Here is a 19,108-nt window from a genome sequence, read left to right on the forward strand (position 1 = left end):
ATTCTTATCTATCTAATCGTAGTTAGAGAATCACTATCAATGACTTCTCTTCCCACTCTTCACCATTAGCTCTGGACCTTGGACCCCTTCTATTTCTCATCTACATGCTGCCCCTCAGCACAGTCATTCAAAAACACATCAGCAGTTTCCACATGTACGCTTACGACAACCAGATTTACCTCATCACCACCTTCCAACTCTTCCGCTGTTGCTAAATTATCAGACTCCTTATCCGAAATCCAGCACTGGATGAGCATAAATTTCCCCCAATTAAATATTGGGAAGACTGAAGCCACTGCCTTCAATCCCCACAACAAACTCCAATCCCTCCCTCTCCCTGGCAACTATCTGAGGCTGAACCAGACTGTTTGCAACCTCGGTGTCGTATTTGACCTGAACCGAGCTTTCAACCATATATCCAACCCATCATTGAGACCGCCTATTTCCACCTCCATAACATTGCCCATTGCCACCCCTGCCTCAGCTCTTCTGCTGCTGAAGCCCTCATCCATGCCCATCCCTATTCAAAAGTTCTTTACTTCGTTGTATTGATTGCTCATTGACATCATCCTTTCACTTTTTAAATATTTCCCCATGCCACCTCTGGTTCTTTTGTGCCTTCTTGTTACTGACTCTTCTGCTACTGGAAACAGTTTCACCTTATTTATTCTATTAAGTCCCTTCACAATTTTGAACATCTCTATCAAATCTCCCTTTAACCTATTCTGCTTTAAGGAAAACAACCCCAATTTCTCCAGTCTCTCCATATAATCAAAGTGCTTCATCCCTGGTACCATTTGAGTAAATGTCCTCTACACCCTCTCTAAGTCATTGAAACACTTCTAAAAGTGTAGTGCCCAGAAATGGTCAAAATTCTTTAGCTTGGTCCTGACCAGTGTTTTATAAAAGTTTAGCATAACTTCCTTGTTTTTGTACTCTATGCCTCTTTTTATCAAGCCCTGGATCCTGTATGCTTCTTTAACTGCTTTATCAACTTGTCCTGCCTGTTATATTCCAGAAAGCCGGTTGATGAAGTATACAACTGGAACAAATCTTTACACACTTTTATATTTATTTACAGAGTTATACATTACAAGCAAACATCTCATATTCCTACAATTATAAGGGGATCAAGTGAATCCTCAGTTAATGCCTACCACCTGCATATAATTAAACACAATTAATATACAATATACACCTTCAAAGATTTGTTTATGCACACCCCCAGGCTTCTCTTTTCTTGAACCCCCTTGAAAATCAGACTATTTTGTTTATGTTGCCTCTCCTCATTGTTGCTACCAAATAGTCACTCTCATTCTTTATTTTCTCTGGTCACATTTTTCTTTGGTGACTTCATTCATTTTCCTTATATTCCAATATTGTCTTTTTTGATTTTTGTTACATTTCTTGCTGTTGGTGTAAACCCTTTCCCACTGATCCCAATGGTATCAACCAACATTAATACAAAAGGAGAATAAACCAACCTGAAAGTGTGATGTCCTCTCCAATAACCTGTTCTTCAACGACATCCAGTGAACTGTCATTAATCATTCCATTAGTTTCCTCATCACAAACAAGACCAGAATAGTCCTGCAGCAGGTCTGCATTGGGTACTTGTTCCACAATGACAGCAGGGAAAATACAAGGGCTGCCAAGCTGCAGAAAGCAAAATAACAGATGAGTTATTGAAAGTTTTCTGGTTTGAAGTTTAAGTTCATCCTTATCATTATTGACAACACTGTGGGAGTGGACTGGCTGTCTAAAAACAGTTCTGCCCATACCGGGTTGGTAGGTTCTGTAACTGCAGTGCAGTACTGCCGATCCTACTGCTGCAATAAGAGGACACGAGTCCTAGAGCCTGTGGCTTTGCAGTCCCCCTAATACAAAATCCAGCTAATAATGATTCCTTCCAACCACTCATTAAAAAGTTAAACATTGACACACTGAAATATATCGCAAACACCAAAGATGCGGTTGGAATTCCAGTCACTGTTACTATGTAAACACCGTCAATGTCAAGTGGTCATATCTATGAAGCTAGTTGTTATGATAAGAAATGTTCAGAGCCAATGGGGACTCAGCTAGCCAACCAGTTTTTGGTCAAGGGGCCTGATTACCTGTGCCAGTTTCAAAGCGCAGTTTCTTCTCCTTATCTATCAGCACTAGATCTTAAAGCGAATTACAGTAAAAGCTTGGTTATCTGGCATTTTACCAACTGGAAAGCTCTATTATCTATTATTTCCAAAATCTTCCAAGGCTCATCTCCCATTGCCGAGTTTTCCTAAGTGCAGCTGATTGGTGTAGCAATGTCGAAAACATAGTTAGTGATGCTGCTGATAGTCACCTTAGTGGTTCTGCCAGCAGCTGTGCTTACGCAGTATCACGATTTATCTCTCCATCACCTTCTACATCTAGCGCTTTAGTGTAATTAAACATTACATTTGCTGTTTCTCAAGAATTCTATGCATCTTTACTGCCTCAACATTTCTGTATTGTACATCTTCTTGTTAAGTGCATGTAATAATTTCTCCTAAAAATTAAAACTATTGCCTTGTATTGCCTTGTTAACACGACTCTTGATTAACCAGAGTTTTTGATTATCTGCCACCTCTCAGGTCCGGCACATGCCAAATAACAAAGCTTTTGCTGTACTTTCCTTCCTTTGCAATTGACTAAAAACTCTCTCTTTTCTATTAAGTATGCAAAGTGGGAATAAATAATTATGCTCCTGTGTTAAAATGTAATAGTCTATTGCAATGGTATTTTAATATTCAAATTTGACAAATAATTAACTTCTAGCCTGGAATTGGTATCTATATTAGAATAAAGGGAATAAGGATGAGGAGGAGCAATAGCCTAAAGCCAAAAGGTAAAATCATGGCCATCATTCCCTTTTAAAGGATGGGGGAGAAAACAAACAACTATATTTAAAGTTACATGTCACGCCAGGAGTGAGCGCCGACCTTCTGCTTCTCTTGTTTGTGATTTGAAACTAGAGATTTTGTAGAGTGGTGTCATCGTTGGGTCTTGTCTCTAACACAGAAGTTTGTGGGTTCAAGTCCCACTCCAGAAACTGGAGTGCATAATCTAGGCTGACACTCCCAGACACTGCAATGCTACACTGCCAGAGGTGCTGTCTTGTAGATCTCACTGTTCTGCATCATGTCGGTCTGCATCCTCTTCCTCCTCCTCTCTCACCTCCCACTCCTGCAACTTCCTGATGAATTGTCTCCTTCCAAGGCCTCAATGTCTTCAAGGTCCACACCTCTCTGGAGAGCTATGTTATGGAGAGCGCAGCATCCCTGCCTCCAGGAGAGACTGAAGCTCCAGCTCTGAATTCTGTGTAGACATCCAGCTGGATATTCATAGCCAGTGGGTGTGTGTGAGCCTCCTCCTCTCCCATTGGAAGGGTTGTGGGAGCCCATAAAACCCTGCTGCTGTATCTTTCTTTCTTTTTCTTTCTTTCTTTTGGGCCTCCTTATCTCGAGAGACAATGGATACGCGCCTGGAGGTGGTCAGTGGTTTGTGAAGCAGCGCCTGGAGTGGCTATAAAGGCCAATTCTAGAGTGACAGGCTCTTCCACAGGTGCTGCAGAGAAATTTGTTTGTCGGGGCTGTTGCACAGTTGGCTCTCCCCTTGCGCCTCTGTCTTTTTTCCTGCCAACTACTAAGTCTCTTCGACTCGCCACATTTTAGCCCCGTCTTTATGGCTGCCCGCCAGCTCTGGCGAACGCTGGCAACTGACTCCCACGACTTGTGATCAATGTCACAGGATTTCATGTCGCGTTTGCAGACGTCTTTAAAGCGGAGACATGGACGGCCAGTGGGTCTGATACCAGTGGCGAGCTCGCTGTACAATGTGTCTTTGGGGATCCTGCCATCTTCCATGTGGCTCACATGGCCAAGACATCTCAAGCGCCGCTGACTCAGTAGTGTGTACAAGCTGGGGATATTGGCCGCCTCGAGGACTTCTGTGTTGGAGATACGGTCCTGCCACCTGATGCCAAGTATTCTCCAGAGGCAGCGAAGATGGAATGAATTGAGACGTCGCTCTTGGCTGACATACGTTGTCCAGGCCTCGCTGCCATAGAGCAAGGTACTGAGGACACAGGCCTGATACACTCGGACTTTTGTGTTCCGTGTCAGTGCACCATTTTCCCACACTCTCTTGGCCAGTCTGGACATAGCAGTGGAAGCCTTTCCCATGCGCTTGTTGATTTCTGCATCTAGAGACAGGTTACTGGTGATAGTTGAGCCTAGGTAGGTGAACTCTTGAACCACTTCCAGAGCGTGGTCGCCAATATTGATGGATGGAGCATTTCTGCCATCCTGCCCAATGATGTTCGTTTTCTTGAGGCTGATGGTTAGGCCAAATTCATTGCAGGCAGCCGCAAACCTGACGATGAGACTCTGCAGGCACTCTTCAGTGTGAGATGTTAAAGCAGCATCGTCAGCAAAGAGGAGTTCCCTGATGAGGACTTTCCGTACTTTGGACTTCGTTCTTAGACGGGCAAGGTTGAACAACCTGCCCCCTGATCTTGTGTGGAGGAAAATTCCTTCTTCAGAAGACTTGAATGCATGTGAAAGCAGCAGGGAGAAGAAAATCCCAAAAAGTGTGGGTGCGAGAACACAGCCCTGTTTCACACCACTCAGGATAGGAAAGGGCTCTGATGAGGAGCCACCATGTTGAATTGCGCCTTTCATATTGTCATGGAATGAGGTGATGATACTTAGTAGCTTTGGTGGGCATCCAATCTTTTCTAGTAGTCTGAAGAGACCACGTCTGCTGACGAGGTCAAAGGCTTTGGTGAGATCAATGAAAGCAATGTAGAGGGGCATCTGTTGTTCACGGCATTTCCCCTGTATCTGACGAAGGGAGAACAGCATGTCAACGGTCGATCTCTCTGCTGTATACAGCTACTATAATATAGTAGCTGATATAAAGAAGAAGCATTCATGTTGTGACCTGTCAGGCTCTTAATCAGCCGGTGAATCCTTCCACTACTTCACAGGAGTGTAATGGGACAAAAATGTTCACTGAGCCAAAAAAGGAGATATTAGGGCAGTTGATCTAAGTTTGGTCAAAATGTTAGATTTGAAGAAGCATCTTAAAGGAAGAGAGAGAGGTCGAGAGGCGGAGAGGTTTTGGGAGGGAATTCAAGAGATAACGGCTGAGACAGCTGAATAAATGGTCAGCTGTAGGGCAAAACCTTTTCGCTGCCATCTTTTCTTCCATTGAACAGGCTGGAGAGCGGCCATCTGTGGGCAGCACATTACTGGGATAGAGAGAGAAAATAAATGTTCTTCAGGCATTATATCAGTCATTCTATTATATCAGGGCTCTCCATTTGTGTTATACAATTCTTTCCACATAGCAGCAAAGCTAATGAAAGCTGGAGGAACAGTAATTGGAAAAGCTCTTGCAGAGAAAAGCCGTGGCCTTTTCAGTACCAATGACTGGCTGAGTAAGACTTGTGAGAATGTTAAGTGGGCAAGAAGATCAGAGTGTAACATGTGTAACGCTCCAAAGAAAGACAAATTAGAAGACAGGACTGGATATAAAAGTGCGTTTCATGAAAGGGAAGCTTTAATTGGTTACTGCATGGCTCAGACATCAAATTACCAAGTCTGCCACAGAGGATTTACTCCACTACAAGTTTCCAATCCAACGGTGCCTCCTTGAAGCCAATCTGACCCCCAAATATAATCTTGCTTAGTTCCTGCCATTCCACCCCCAAAAAGGATAGTCACTAGTTGGTGAAATATCAGATAGCAATCTCTCTGTTAAACTTACTTTGTCATTGCTTTGGGTGAACATGAAATTACTGAGAGATTACACACGTGATTGATAAATAATACTGTGCATGCTGTAATTAATATAATACCAAATTATTCACAAGTACAATAATATACAGCACTCATATTATTCCAGTTTATCAGAGAGTAAATTAATCTGTGTTACTTCTTGCCTAATCCCTTGCTACACAATTAACTAATGCTCACCATTGTTTCTTATACACTGCTGGAAAGCAAGCAAAAACAAAATAAGGAAAAAGATAATATGACATTGGATTTACATACTATAATATATACATACACATCACACTGAATAACATGGTCTGGGATGAGGTCCAAAAACAATGAAACAATTTAGGTTTGTGGTGACACTGACAAACCACCTGAATTTCATTTTGACAGTTTATGAGGTCAGCTCAAGTCATTGATGTACTACAGTGTTAGATTCCAGACTGTTAGTGTAAAAAATGAGAAAATGTGAGACATGAAAACACCATTTGGCACATCAAGCCCATTTCTTGAACAGACCACATTGAATCTAACCTATAATGGACATGATCTGGCTCATTTAATCTCCTAAATGAAAGCTCTGTATCAACTTTCCTTGATCCCCAAATGAAAGCAAAATTGTAGAAAATTGTAACCAATCCCACTTCACAATTATTTAGCCCTGATTGGGTGTCCTCTGCAGATGATGAATTTTCTTTTAGTGCCATCAGAACCCGTTGGATATTTGAGCATTCTTTATATACAATATGATACCAGTCAACTATTCAGAAAAGGTTACTCATATAACACTAGATATTAATTTAAAAGAAACACTTGCATTCATATAGTGCCTTTCATCATAAGTATATTCAAACATTAATAGCAGGCAGCAGATGGGTATTGCATCAGCTGTACTGTATATTATGTTAGATCACTGATACTAATTTCTAAAGAACATACGGTTATAGTTTTATTAATATCAGGTTACGCACAATGATTAGATATTAATTTGTACAGTACATATACATGATAGGTTACAAAATAAGCACTGTATGTTCAAGAAAGAAATTACTCATGACTGCCCAGAACTAATTTATACAGAATGTATTGTACAGTCAATTACTAACACTAAATTACAGACCCGATTACTGCCAATTAACATGGCATTGAAATTAATATGCTGTTGAAACTAATATGTTACCAAAGCTTTTGCACTGTTCAGCTCTCAAGCATCAAAAGTACATAGTTTAATGGGCGCAACAGGCAGCAGCTGCACCTTATTTCAGGAGTCTCTCCAATATATAGAAAGTAGAGTTCAGCTCATGTGGTCACACCTTGAAGCAGATGCAACTCAGACACCTCTTACTGATATGATTGGTGTTTTCAGAATTCTAAAGGGACTAAGTAATGTAGACCATGACAAGTTGTTTCATGTCTAGAACAATAGAGCCCAAAGGACATTACATGTGCTTGAAGAAGTGTATATTCAGAATTAATCTGCGGAAAGAATGGTCAGAATTTTACAGGGACAGCTGAAGTACTGCCGCCAGGGCGAAAGCAGGAGGCAACTCAGCTTAGGCTGGCGGCAGGACCCGGGGAGGCATATTGCCAGCAGTAGTCAATTAACTGTCTGCCACCAGGGCCGCTGTCCCAACTAAGGATGGCTGCACGCCTCCAAGAGCTGCTGGCCCAATCAGAGGGTTGGCAGCACAGCAGCACCACCCCTAGCAGTGGACAGTGCTAAGGCAGCAGCTGCGAGGAGAAGGCACCTCATTTCCAAGGCATCCTCAGAGGCCCAAATGGGACTGGGGGTAGCTGGGGCCTGGCAGGCAATCCCTGGTGATTGTGGGGTGGGGTTTACTGAAGGAAGGCAATGCCGCTGCCCAGGGGGGCCTTTGGGGCCAGGGGGCTTCTTTGTAGACCATGGAGTGCCCCTAAAGGAGGGAGTGCCCTTAATGGACCGCCCCCCACAAAGTTTGCTGGGAGGCCACCAGGCTTCATTGAGTGGTCTCCTCACCACCACCCCCCCCCCCCCCCCCCCCAACCAGATGTGGGCAAAATGCCCATGGAGGCAGGAAATGGGCCTTAATTGGCCACTTAAGCGGCTCAATTGGGCTCCCAGTGAACGGCCAATCTGCCACCTTTCCTGCTACTGGCAAAATGGCATGGTGGCAGGAAGATGTTGGGCACCGTCCCCCCCCAGTCCAACACCTTCCCACACCATTTTGCCAGCCTTCCCACCTCCCAGCCGATTGCCAAAACCCTGGTAAAATTCAAATATTTCAGTGAGCAACTGGTCAATTAATGACTCACTAGGGAGATGATGGAAGTAGGTAGTATTGATGGAAGTTAAATAGGTTTCATTCAAAAAATAATATTTTAGAATACAGTATATGAAAAATTGAGGCATGGCATGTGGTAAGTGTACCATGCTTGGAAGGAACAGTTAACTTTGGACCTATAGTTCGTAAAGCTCTCAACTAATTGGATTTTCCTCATGACATGTCTGGGTCTGCTGTAGACTAATTAACAAAGATTGATTCCTATAATTAGTTAACAACCCCATTATCACTGTGTCATGTGACTACCAGGCCAGTCGAAGGTGAACTAAATGAACCTTCTGTCTTTTTTCATCTCGTAATTTTTATGTTTCTATGTTGTCATCGGGTAAGTGACACTGACAGAGAGATAATAGAGGCAGGGAATATATCCAGCCAGGGTCACAATATCAAAGTCCTGCAGTAGCAACTCCATGACCATCATCGCCCATAATCTGTAAAACACTGAGCCTATTGCCAATAAAGATCATTCCTGCTAACAGGCTGTAGGATATATCAACTCACATCAGTCATTTTGTCTGATTGATATTTACAACAAAGAGCTAACTTTTGAACAAGGGAATATGCAAAATTGTTGCTGTGAGGGACTACTGGAAGGAATGAAAGACTGCTGAGGCTTCAGCATCATCAACATTAAAAGTAATCCAGCGTGCTGTCATGCAGAGGTACACATGAAGAACATTGTGAGTCATGCATCCGTTGATTGTAAGTGTACCAATGTGCTCCTCCTTACTCCTGTGATAATGATACAGTATTGTATAGAATGGGAACGTGACTATGGTATCACTTAAGTTGAGGAATCTTTGCACTTTAATGGTTGTTTAAAGCAAACATCCTAACAGAAGGGCAGTCCTCTCACCAAAGCAAAATACATGCGAAAGGGCAGAGGAGAAGTGGATAGCTCGGTCAGAGAGGTGGCATTAGTGGAATGGACCGAATAGCCACTTTGTGCTGTAAAATTATATGGGGAAGGATCTTTGCAAAGCTAACCTGATCTACTACCATAACTCTGACTGAGAATCAGTGGAAACACTCAGAAAAGGTGTTGCCATGAAAACCCTATATGTCAAAGGGGAAATATTAATTTCATCAGTTGTAACTGTGCATTAGACTTTTAATGGAAATCCTACAAGTAACTTAAAAAAAAACTGGCAACCAAGATGGCCACTGCAATTTACATTTGAATCACCGAAAGATCAAACTGGAGATGACAAGTCTCATCCAGCCTGGCCAGAACAATGGGGTGCTCTCAGTGATTAAATTACCTAGAATGACCTTTTCAACATGGTCATCAAAGCCATCTACACCCATTGACTTTGAAAGAGCCAACCCCCTCCAAGTGTGACTGGACAGCTTGAGATGTAGCATCTTGAATTTCAGAGAAGAGTTCAGAGAAAAACCTGATTAAAACAACAAAGAGGCTTGACAGCTGCCTGCGCAGCTCCGGACAGACTGTAAACTTTGTCACACAGAAAGCAGACTGGAGTAACTGAAAAGCCATCAACAAAGCAGCTGTCTCTCTCTCTCTCTCCCCAGAAAGAAACAACAGAAGATCTGGCTGTGACTGGCAACACCCTTAAGCCTACAGACCATCACAGCCAGAAACCAGGGGATGAGAATCAACACCCTCTCTCTTCTGCCTTCAGGAAGATGAGCAAAGCAAGCCCACCACCGTGCATATGTCCTAGTGAGGACTTCAGGAATACAATTTCAGCTGAGGATTATTAGACTCAGAACTGTATTTAAATTCCATTTATTCCAGACTTTAATTCAACCACCAAATCTCTTTTCCTTCTGTAATCTATTTGTGTGTGTGTAACTCTCATCGGAATGTGTCTGTGAATGCAGCGTATTTTTAGTATTTTAACCAGGTTAGAGCGTTAAGAGTAATAAACTTAGATCTTCCTTGTTTAAACTCAAGAAAACCTGTCTGATTGGTTCTTTTGCAATTACATAAGAGGAACAGGAGCAAGTGCTCACTGAGATGGTAACTTCAACCACTGTGTTAAAAAAGGATAAACCCTGTTGCAGTCAAACCAGAGAAGGAATGAAAGGAGAGCCTGAGACCTCCTCCTCACCTGGCTATAACAGTGTAAACAGCCATTCCTGCCAATATTCCACCAAAGTTACTGCAGTAGGTAGGGAGAACTCCTGTGGAAGTTCCACACAGTATACCTTTGAAAGAGAATTAGAACATGTAAGGGCCTGCTGTACTGCCCTTGCCAACACAGTCGTTTCTACATACCATGGGACATATAAATGGGAATGCCTGAGAACTGACTTTGCAGGTTTTGTTTTCCTAGGGAGGCAGGGATTGAATTGTGTCACAAGCTAAATTATGCCTTGCAGACAACATCCACCACACGGGCAGCATTGCACAGTGGCAGTGAAGGTCTCCACAGCTCTGAACGCTTATGTTTCAAACTCATACAACTGCAGCTGTTTACATTTATACAATACATTTTACACTGTAAAAGATCCCAAGGTGTTTCACAAGATTGAATTGTCCCTCCTCCTCCTCGACTTGTCTGCTGCCTTTCACACAGTTGACCACACCATCCTCCTACAATACCTCTCCACTGTTGTCCAGCTGGATGGGACTGCACTCACCTGGTTTCATTCATATTTATCTAATCACAGCCAGAGAATCACCTGCAATGGCTTCGCTTCCCATTCCCATACCGTTATCTCTGGTCTCCCCAAGAATCTATCCTTGGGCGCCTATTTCCCATTTACATGCTGCCTCTCAACGACATCATCTGAAAAAATATCAGTTTTCACACGTACACTGATGACACCCAGCTCTACCTCACCAGCACATCTTTTGACTCCTCCACGATCACTAATTATCAGACTGCATGTCTAATATCCTGTACTGGATGAGCAGATATTTCCTCTTATTACATATTGGGAAGACCGAAGCCTTTATCTTTGGTCCCCAACACAAACTTTAGCCACTGACTCCATCCGTCTCCCTTGGCAACTGTCTGCTAGGGTCCTACCAAATTCATGGTGAAATATTACAAATTTCACGGTCACAGCATTTCAAGAATCGTGAATTTCATGATTTAAAAATACTTAAATCGTAATTTTCATGGTGTCGCAACAAACCATGAAATGATATATTTAAAACAAAAAAGGCAAGGGAGGTTTCGGATTTCAAATGGCATTTATTGTATACTCAAAAACTATTGTAAAAAGCTGACTATAAAGAGGTCACATTCTTCACTCATTGAAGTCAGTGGTTGAATATGAGCGTGGAGCAACCTGCAACTGTCTCTTTCTTCATTCCCTGTCTCTGCACTGTGAACACTTGTTCGTGTTTAGACATAGCTCTCTCTGCACCCACAGAGTTTGTTGAGATTGTTAGACAGCGCCATGCTAGCATTGCGATGAGGGAATTCTGCATTCCAGAGTTCCAAAACTGCAGCACAGGCAAAGTCCAATCTGCCTCTTATGCAATGCTTTTATAAGCAGGAATCTTCACCCTACAGTTCTTGTCAAAGCCAGGAATTGCATCAAACAAATTTAAATCCACCAACACATGCATTGGTGAGAGGTTAACGATATGCATAGCTTTTGGGAACACCGCACAAAATTGTTGAAACCTCTGAGCCACTTTTTCTTCACTGCTTGACTTTTCCCTGTAGCATTAATATTGTTTGACCTTCTTTTCCATGCAAGAAAACACTTGTTAAGCACAGGCATTTAATTCAGTGTCATCAGCATGTTATTTGTTTGACTGTGCTTCAGCCCAGAACAGGACATCCATTACTTTATTGTAAGCTTTGTGGATTGTGACGTGTTGAGATTCAAACCAAGTGATTAAATCCATCAGTCATGAAGCATTCTTTGCAACAACTGAACCTTGTCATGAAGCTGAGCATCGTGTAGAAGGGTCACAATGTCTGTTAAAACATGTGTTTTCAGTGTTAGTGTGAGCTTTTCTAAGATGAAGTCTGAGTAGTATGACACTGTACTTCCCGAAACCAAGAATTCCAATTACTGGCTCTGGAGGAAGGATGATATTTACTTCCCCAATTTCAACCATGTCAGCCACATTTGCAATGTGGTGCCTGTATCGAAGCTTGTGTCTAGGGCAGTGCTGGAAGATATGTTTAATGTCACTGACCAGTTTATCGACTTTACCAAACTCACTTTTCCAAAGCTCACTGACAAGAAAAATTATGGGCTGAGTTTAATGAACCCACCACCGAGTAAAGGGCACCGTTACTGTCTATCACGTGGGTGCCCACCCCACGGCAATCACACGAAGGGTGCCCAATTTGCATGAGGGAGGCACAGGTCCCCCCCAATCACGTGGCGAAGGCAGGAGGCAATTCATTGATTATGGCCTCAGATGATTCCAGCGCAGGTGCTGCAGCATATTTAAGGGCCTGGCAGCCCTGCATTCACTCTTGTCCTGGATGCATTGTCAGCTTGGTGCAGCCTACAACTTTGCTTGACTAGGTCTTCTGGACTCTCCACCCCTCAAGGAGCATAGAAGATGATGTCTGAGCAAAGACACAGGGTGGCACCATGGTTCAGTGATGCCTTCCTGCAGGTTCTCCTCCAGGCTGCAAAGGAAAGGCAGGAGGTTCTCTTCCCTTGCAATGGCAAGAGGTCTTCCCGGCTGACCAAACATGCCTGGGTGGAGATCACAAAGGAGGTTAGCCACCATTTGGTCACCCTGTGCAACTGGAGCCAGTGCAAGAAGAGGGTCAATGGTCTCCTGTGTTCAGCCAAGGCGAGTGCTCCATGCCAGTTGCTTTCTTGAGGATTGGATGCAACTGCACAGCAGGTTACGCGACATGGGGAGGGTGGCAGTGTTCCGGCATTGGCTGAGGGGCTAGGGTTCTGTCTCGTCCTGACAGATGCAAGGCTGTCTCTTGGTCACAAGCACCTTCCTTTATAGCTCATACCCCTTAACTCCCATGACTGTGACTAGTGGGGCATGGTAAGGATCAATGCTTGGGCCCCAGCTATTCACAATCCATCAATGATTTGGATGTGGGGATTAAATGTAATATTTCCAAGTTTGCAGATGGCACAAAATTAGGTGGAAGTGCGAGTTTTGAGGAGGATGCAAAGACCCTTCAAGGGGATTTGGACAGGCTAAGCGAGTGGGCAAAAAATCGGCAGTTGGAATACAATGTGGAAAAATGTGAGGTTATGCACTTCGGTAGGAAAAACAGAAATGCATAGTGTTACGAGCAGGTAAGAAAGGGGTTCCCTCTCAGCCTTTGCCTGGTCTAAGAGTAACAGGATTTAATTTCAGAAATACTGTGTTTTTAGCTCCCCCTCAGTGAATCCTTGTTCACTGTTCCAATTGTAAGGCAAATAAATCAGACAGGTTTTCTTAGATTTAAACAAGAAAGGTGGAAGTTTATTAATCTTAAACTCTAATTCGGTTAATGATTACGAATATGTGATGCGACCCTGCTAGCATGGATACATGATAAACATACACACAGATAGAGGCAGAAAAAGTAGGAAAGCATAAAGGGGAAAAGGTTGAGGCAATATCTGGATTTATAGTTACAGTCCTTTAAGTTCAATGTGGAGTCTTCGGTTGCCAGTAAATCTTGCTGTTCGTTGGGGCCCATTGCACGCTTCAACTTGTTTCGATGTAGGAGTCTTTTCTCTCGAGGTTCACGCGTCTTCCGTGGGTCCGGTGGCTTGTGAGAGAGCGAGAGAAAGAGAGACAGCCAGGAGAGGCTTTCGTGTTCCAGTTTCAGTTGCAAACTCTGCCGTTTGTATTCAAACTGTTCTGTGTCCAGTTCAAAAGCCTGGACCAGCCGGTTAGACATGTGACCAGCTGGCCTAACCACTCCTGTCTTTGTGGATTCTATTATCTTAACAGACCCTGGGATGCAAGCTTCCTTACACCTTCAATGTCTAGTGATCAAAATCCATTTGGGTTAATTAGACCAAAGAGTAGTTCTTTGTCTCCACAGGCACTGTCTCTTAGTATGCACATGTCCTCGAATCAAAGAATTGGTGACCTCTAACGAGTCATTTCTTCACTCCAGCAACAGTTTAAAATTAATGCTCATATGACAAAATTAATATGTCTCATTCTTGGTAGGTGGGGGTCTGCATGACAATAGTATTTCTTAAATGGAGAGGGGCTGGGAAGTGTTTACTTTCAAAGGGTCTTGGGTGTCCTTGTTCACGAGTCACTGGAGGCTAACATGCAGGTACAGCAAGCAATTAAGAAGGCAAGTGGTATGTTGGCCTTCATTACAAGAGGATTTGAGTACAGGAGTAAAGATGTCATTGGTGAGACCACACCTGGAGTATTGTGTGCAGGTTTGGTCTCCTTACCTAAGGAAAGATATACTTGCTATGGAGAGAGTGAAATAAAAATTCAGCAAACTAATTCCTAGGATGGAGGGATTGTCCTATGAGAAAAGATTAAATAGACTGGGCCTTTATTTGCTGGAGTTGAGAAGAACGAGAGGTGATCTCATTCAAATATAGCAGCAGCTTAATCAGAAGCAGAGAGTGCTGAGCGAGTGATCAGCTGGGAAGGTCAGTTTCAACTTAAACTTAATTTTCCTTTTGCTTTCGGCGGACCAGGGGGCTGCTGGGTAAGTAAAAACCTATATATTTGGGCTGTTTAAAATAACTTGCCTTTCATTGCAGCAGCTTATTCGGAAGCAGAGAGTGCTGAGCGAGTGATCAGCTGTGAAGGTCAGTTTCAACTTAAACTTAATTTTCCTTTTGTTTTCGGCGGACCAGGGGGCTGCTGGGTAAGTAAGAACCTATATATTTGGGCTGTTTCTGAACCAGAGACACCACACTTGTAGTGTCTCCCACCCGCCCTCCTCCTCTAACCAAAAAAAAGGACTCGGTGTGTAGATAAGGTAAGGCTTTTTCTATTTCTCTTTTTTTTATCGTGAGATTGGTAAAAACTTGTCGTTCCTTTTTCATTTATCTAAGTTAAGCTTAAGATTAAAAATGGCAGGAGATCTCAGACCCGTGTTATGCTGATCTTGCTCAATGTGGGAGCTCAGGGACACGGCTGATGTCCCTGACTCCTTCACGTGCAGGAAGTGTGTCCAGCTACAGCTCTTGTTAGACCGCATGACGGCTCTGGAGCTGCGGATGGACTCACTTTGGAGCATCCGCGATGCTGAGGAGGTCGTGGATAGCACGCTTAGCGAATTGGTCACACCGCAGATTAGGATTGCTGAGGGAGAAAGGGAATGGGTGACCAAAAGGAAGAGAAAGAGCAGGAAGGCAGTGCAGGTGTCCCCTGCGGTCATCTCCCTCCACAACCGTTTTGGATACTGTTGAGGAAGATGGCTCACCAGGGGAAGGCAGCAGTAGCCAGGTTCATGGCACCGTGGCTGGCTCTGCTGTTCGGAAGGGCGGGAAAAAGAGTGGAAGGGCGATAGTCATAGGGGATTCGATTGTAAGGGGAGTAGATAGGCGGTTCTGTGGTCGGAAACAAGACTCCCGAATGGTATGTTGCCTCCCAGGTGCACGGGTCAGGGATGTCTCAGATCGGCTGCAGAACATTCTGAAGGGGGAGGGTGAACAGCCAGTTGTCGTTGTGCACATAGGCACCAATGATATAGGTAAAAAACGGGATGAGGTCCTACAAGCAGAATTTAGGGAGTTAGGAGCCAAGTTAAAAAGTAGGACCTCAGAGGTAGTAATCTCAGGATTGCTACCAGTGCCACGTGATAGTCAGAGTAGAAATGAAAGAATAGTCAGGATGAATGCGTGGCTTGAGAGATGGTGCAGGAGGGAGGGGTTCAGATTTTTGGGACATTGGGACCGGTTCTGGGGGAGGTGGGACTAATACAAATTGGACGGTCTACACCTGGGCCGGACTGGAACCAATGTCCTTGGAGGTGCTTTTGCTAATGCTGTTGGGGAGGGTTTAAACTAATGTGGCAGGGGGATGGGAACCAAATGAGGAGGTCAGTGGACAGTAAGGAGGTAGTAACTAAAGCCTGTAAGGAACTAGATAATGAAGTCAACGTGACTAAGGGAAAGAGTAGGAAGGGAGCAGATGATGTACGCAAAGGGACTGGTGGTCTGAGGTGCATTTGTTTTAATGCAAGAAGTGTAGTAGGTAAGCCAGATGAACTTAGGGCTTGGATTAGTACCTGGGAGTATGATGTTATTGCTATTACTGAGACTTGGTTGAGGGAAGGGCATGATTGGCAACTAAATATCCCAGGATATCGATGCTTCAGGTGGGATAGAGAGGGAGGTAAAAGGGGTGGAGGAGTTGCATTACTGGTCAAAGAGGATATCACAGCTGTGCTGAAGGAGGGCACTATGGAGGACTCGAGCAGTGAGGCAATATGGGCAGAACTCAGAAATAGGAAGGGTGCGGCAACAATGTTGGGGCTGTACTACAGGCCTCCCAACAGCGAACGTGAGATAGAGGTACAAATATGTAAACAGATTATGGAAAGATGTAGGAGCAACAGGGTGGTGGTGATAGGAGATTTTAATTTTCCCAACATTGACTGGGATTCACTTAGTGTTAGAGGTCTAGATGGAGCAGAATTTGTAAGGAGCATCCAGGAGGGTTTTCTAGAGCAGTATGTAAATAGTCCAACTCGGGAAGGGGCCATACTGGACCTGGTGTTGGGGAATGAGCTCGGCTAGGTGGTTGAAGTTTCAGTAGGGGACTACTTTGGGAATAGTGATCACAATTCCGTAAGTTTTAGAATACTCATGGACAAAGACGAGAGTGGTCCTAAAGGAAGAGTGCTAAATTGGGGGAAGGCTAACTATACCAAAATTCGGCAGGAGCTGGGGAATGTAGATTGGGAGCAGCTCTTTGAAGTTAAATCCACATTTGATATGTGGGAGCCTTTTAAAGAGAGGTTGATTAGCGTGCAGGAGAGACATGTTCCTGTGAAAATGAGGAATAGAAATGGCAAGATTAGGGAACTATGGATGACAGGTGAAATTGTGAGACTAGCAAAGAGGAAAAAGGAAGCATACATAAGGTCTAGGAGGCTGAAGAAAGACGAAGCTTTGAAAGAATATCGGGAATGTAGGACCAATCTAAAACGAGGAATTAAGAGGGCTAAAAGGGGTCATGAAATATCTTTAGCAAACAGGGTTAAGAAAAATCCCAAAGCCTTTTATTCATATATAAGAAGCAAGAGGGTAACTAGAGAAAGGATTGGCCCACTCAAGGACAAAGGAAGAAAGTTATGCGTGGAGTCAGAGAAAATGGGTGAGATTTTAAACGAGTACTTTGCATCGGTATTCACTGAGGAGAGGGACATGACGGATGTTGAGGTTAGGAACAGATGTTTGATTACTCTCGGTCAAGTCGGCATAAGGAGGGAGGAAGTGTTGGGTATTCTAAAAGGCATTAAGGTGGACAAGTCCCCAGGTCCGGATGGGATCTATCCCAGGTTACTGAGGGAAGCGAGAGAGGAAATAGCTGGGGCCTTAACAGATATCTTTGCAGCATCCTTAAACACAGGTGAGGTCCCGGAGGACTGGAGAATTGCTAATGTTGTCCCCTTGTTTAAGAAGGGTAGCAGGGATAATCCTGGTAATTATAGACCGGTGAGCCTGACGTCAGTGGTAGGGAAGCTGCTGGAGAAGATGCTGAGGGATAGGATCTATTCCCATTTGGAAGAAAATGAGCTTATCAGTGATAGGCAACATGGATTTGTGCAGGGAAGGTCATGTCTTACCAACTTAATAGAATTCTTTGAGGAAGTGACAAAGTTGATTGATGAGGGAAGGGCTGTAGATGTCATATACATGGACTTCAGTAAAGCGTTTGATAAGGTTCCCCATGGTAGGCTGATGGAGAAAGTGAAGTCGCATTGGGTCCAGGGTGTACTAGCTAGATGGATAAAGAACTGGCTGGGCAACAGGAGACAGAGAGTAGCAGTGGAAGGGAGTTTCTCAAAATGGAGACGTGTGACCAGTGGTGTTCCACAGGGATCCGTGCTGGGACCACTGTTGTTTGTGATATACATAAATGATTTGGAGGAAAGTATAGGTGGTCTGATTAGCAAGTTTGCAGACGACACTAAGATTGGTGGAGTAGCAGATAGTGAAGGGGACTGTCAGAGAATACAGCAGAATATAGTTAGGTTGGAGAGTTGGGCAGAGAAATGGCAGATGGAGTTCAATCAGGGCAAATGCGAGGTGATGCATTTTGGAAGATCCAATTCAAGAGTGAACTATACAGTAAATGGAAAAGTCCTGGGGAAAATTGATGTACAGAGAGATTTGGGTGTTCAGGTCCATTGTTCCCTGAAGGTGGCAACACAGGTCAATAAAGTGGTCAAGAAGGCATACGGCATGCTTTCCTTCATCAGACGGGGTATTGAGTACAAGAGTTGGCAGGTCATGTTACAGCTGTATAAGACTTTGGTTCGGCCACATTTGGAATACTGCGTGCAGTTCTGGTCGCCACATTACCAAAAGGATGTAGATGCTTTGGAGAGGGTGCAGAGGAGGTTCACCAGGATGTTGCCTGGTATGGAGGGCGCTAGCTATGAAGAGAGGTTGAGTAGATTGGGATTATTTTCATTAGAAAGACGGAGGTTGAGGGGGGACCTGATTGAGGTGTACAAAATCATGAGAGGTATAGACAGGGTGGATCGCAAGAAGCTTTTTCCCCCAGAGTGAGGGATTCAATTATGAGGGGTCTCGAGTTCAAAGTGAGAGGGGAAAAGTTTAGGGGGGATATGCGTGGAAAGTTCTTTACGCAGAGGGTGGTGGGTGCCTGGAACGCGTTGCCAGCGGAGGTGGTAGACGCGGGCACGATAGTGTCTTTTAAGATGTATCTAGACAGATACATGAATGGGCAGGAAGCAAAGAGATACAGACCCTTAGAAAATAGGCGACAAGTTTAGCTCGAGGATCTGGATCGGCGCAGGCTTGGAGGGCCGAAGGGCCTGTTCCTGTGCTGTAATTTTCTTTGTTCTATATAAAATTCTTACAGGGCTCAACAGGGTTGATGCAGGAAGGATGCTTCCT

At 44.0% G+C, this 19,108-nt stretch overlaps 1 protein-coding gene across 7 annotated transcripts in view; it reads right to left on the reverse strand.

The window, feature by feature from the left end:
- LOC137371471 (ETS-related transcription factor Elf-1-like) overlaps window positions 1-19,108 on the reverse strand; it is a 179,251-nt gene that overhangs the window by 68,520 nt on the left and 91,623 nt on the right. For 6 of the 7 annotated variants that reach the window (XM_068034120.1, XM_068034117.1, XM_068034118.1 and 3 more), the window contains one exon: window positions 1,485-1,656. In XM_068034120.1, coding sequence (XP_067890221.1) covers window positions 1,485-1,656 — 172 coding nt within the window. Of the gene's footprint in view, window positions 1-1,484; window positions 1,657-1,781; window positions 1,871-19,108 lie in introns of those variants that run through there. The other variant, XM_068034123.1, reaches the window with a different exon arrangement.

This window comes from Heterodontus francisci, chromosome 6, assembly GCF_036365525.1.
Source record: "Heterodontus francisci isolate sHetFra1 chromosome 6, sHetFra1.hap1, whole genome shotgun sequence".
Classification (NCBI taxonomy): domain Eukaryota; kingdom Metazoa; phylum Chordata; class Chondrichthyes; order Heterodontiformes; family Heterodontidae; genus Heterodontus; species Heterodontus francisci.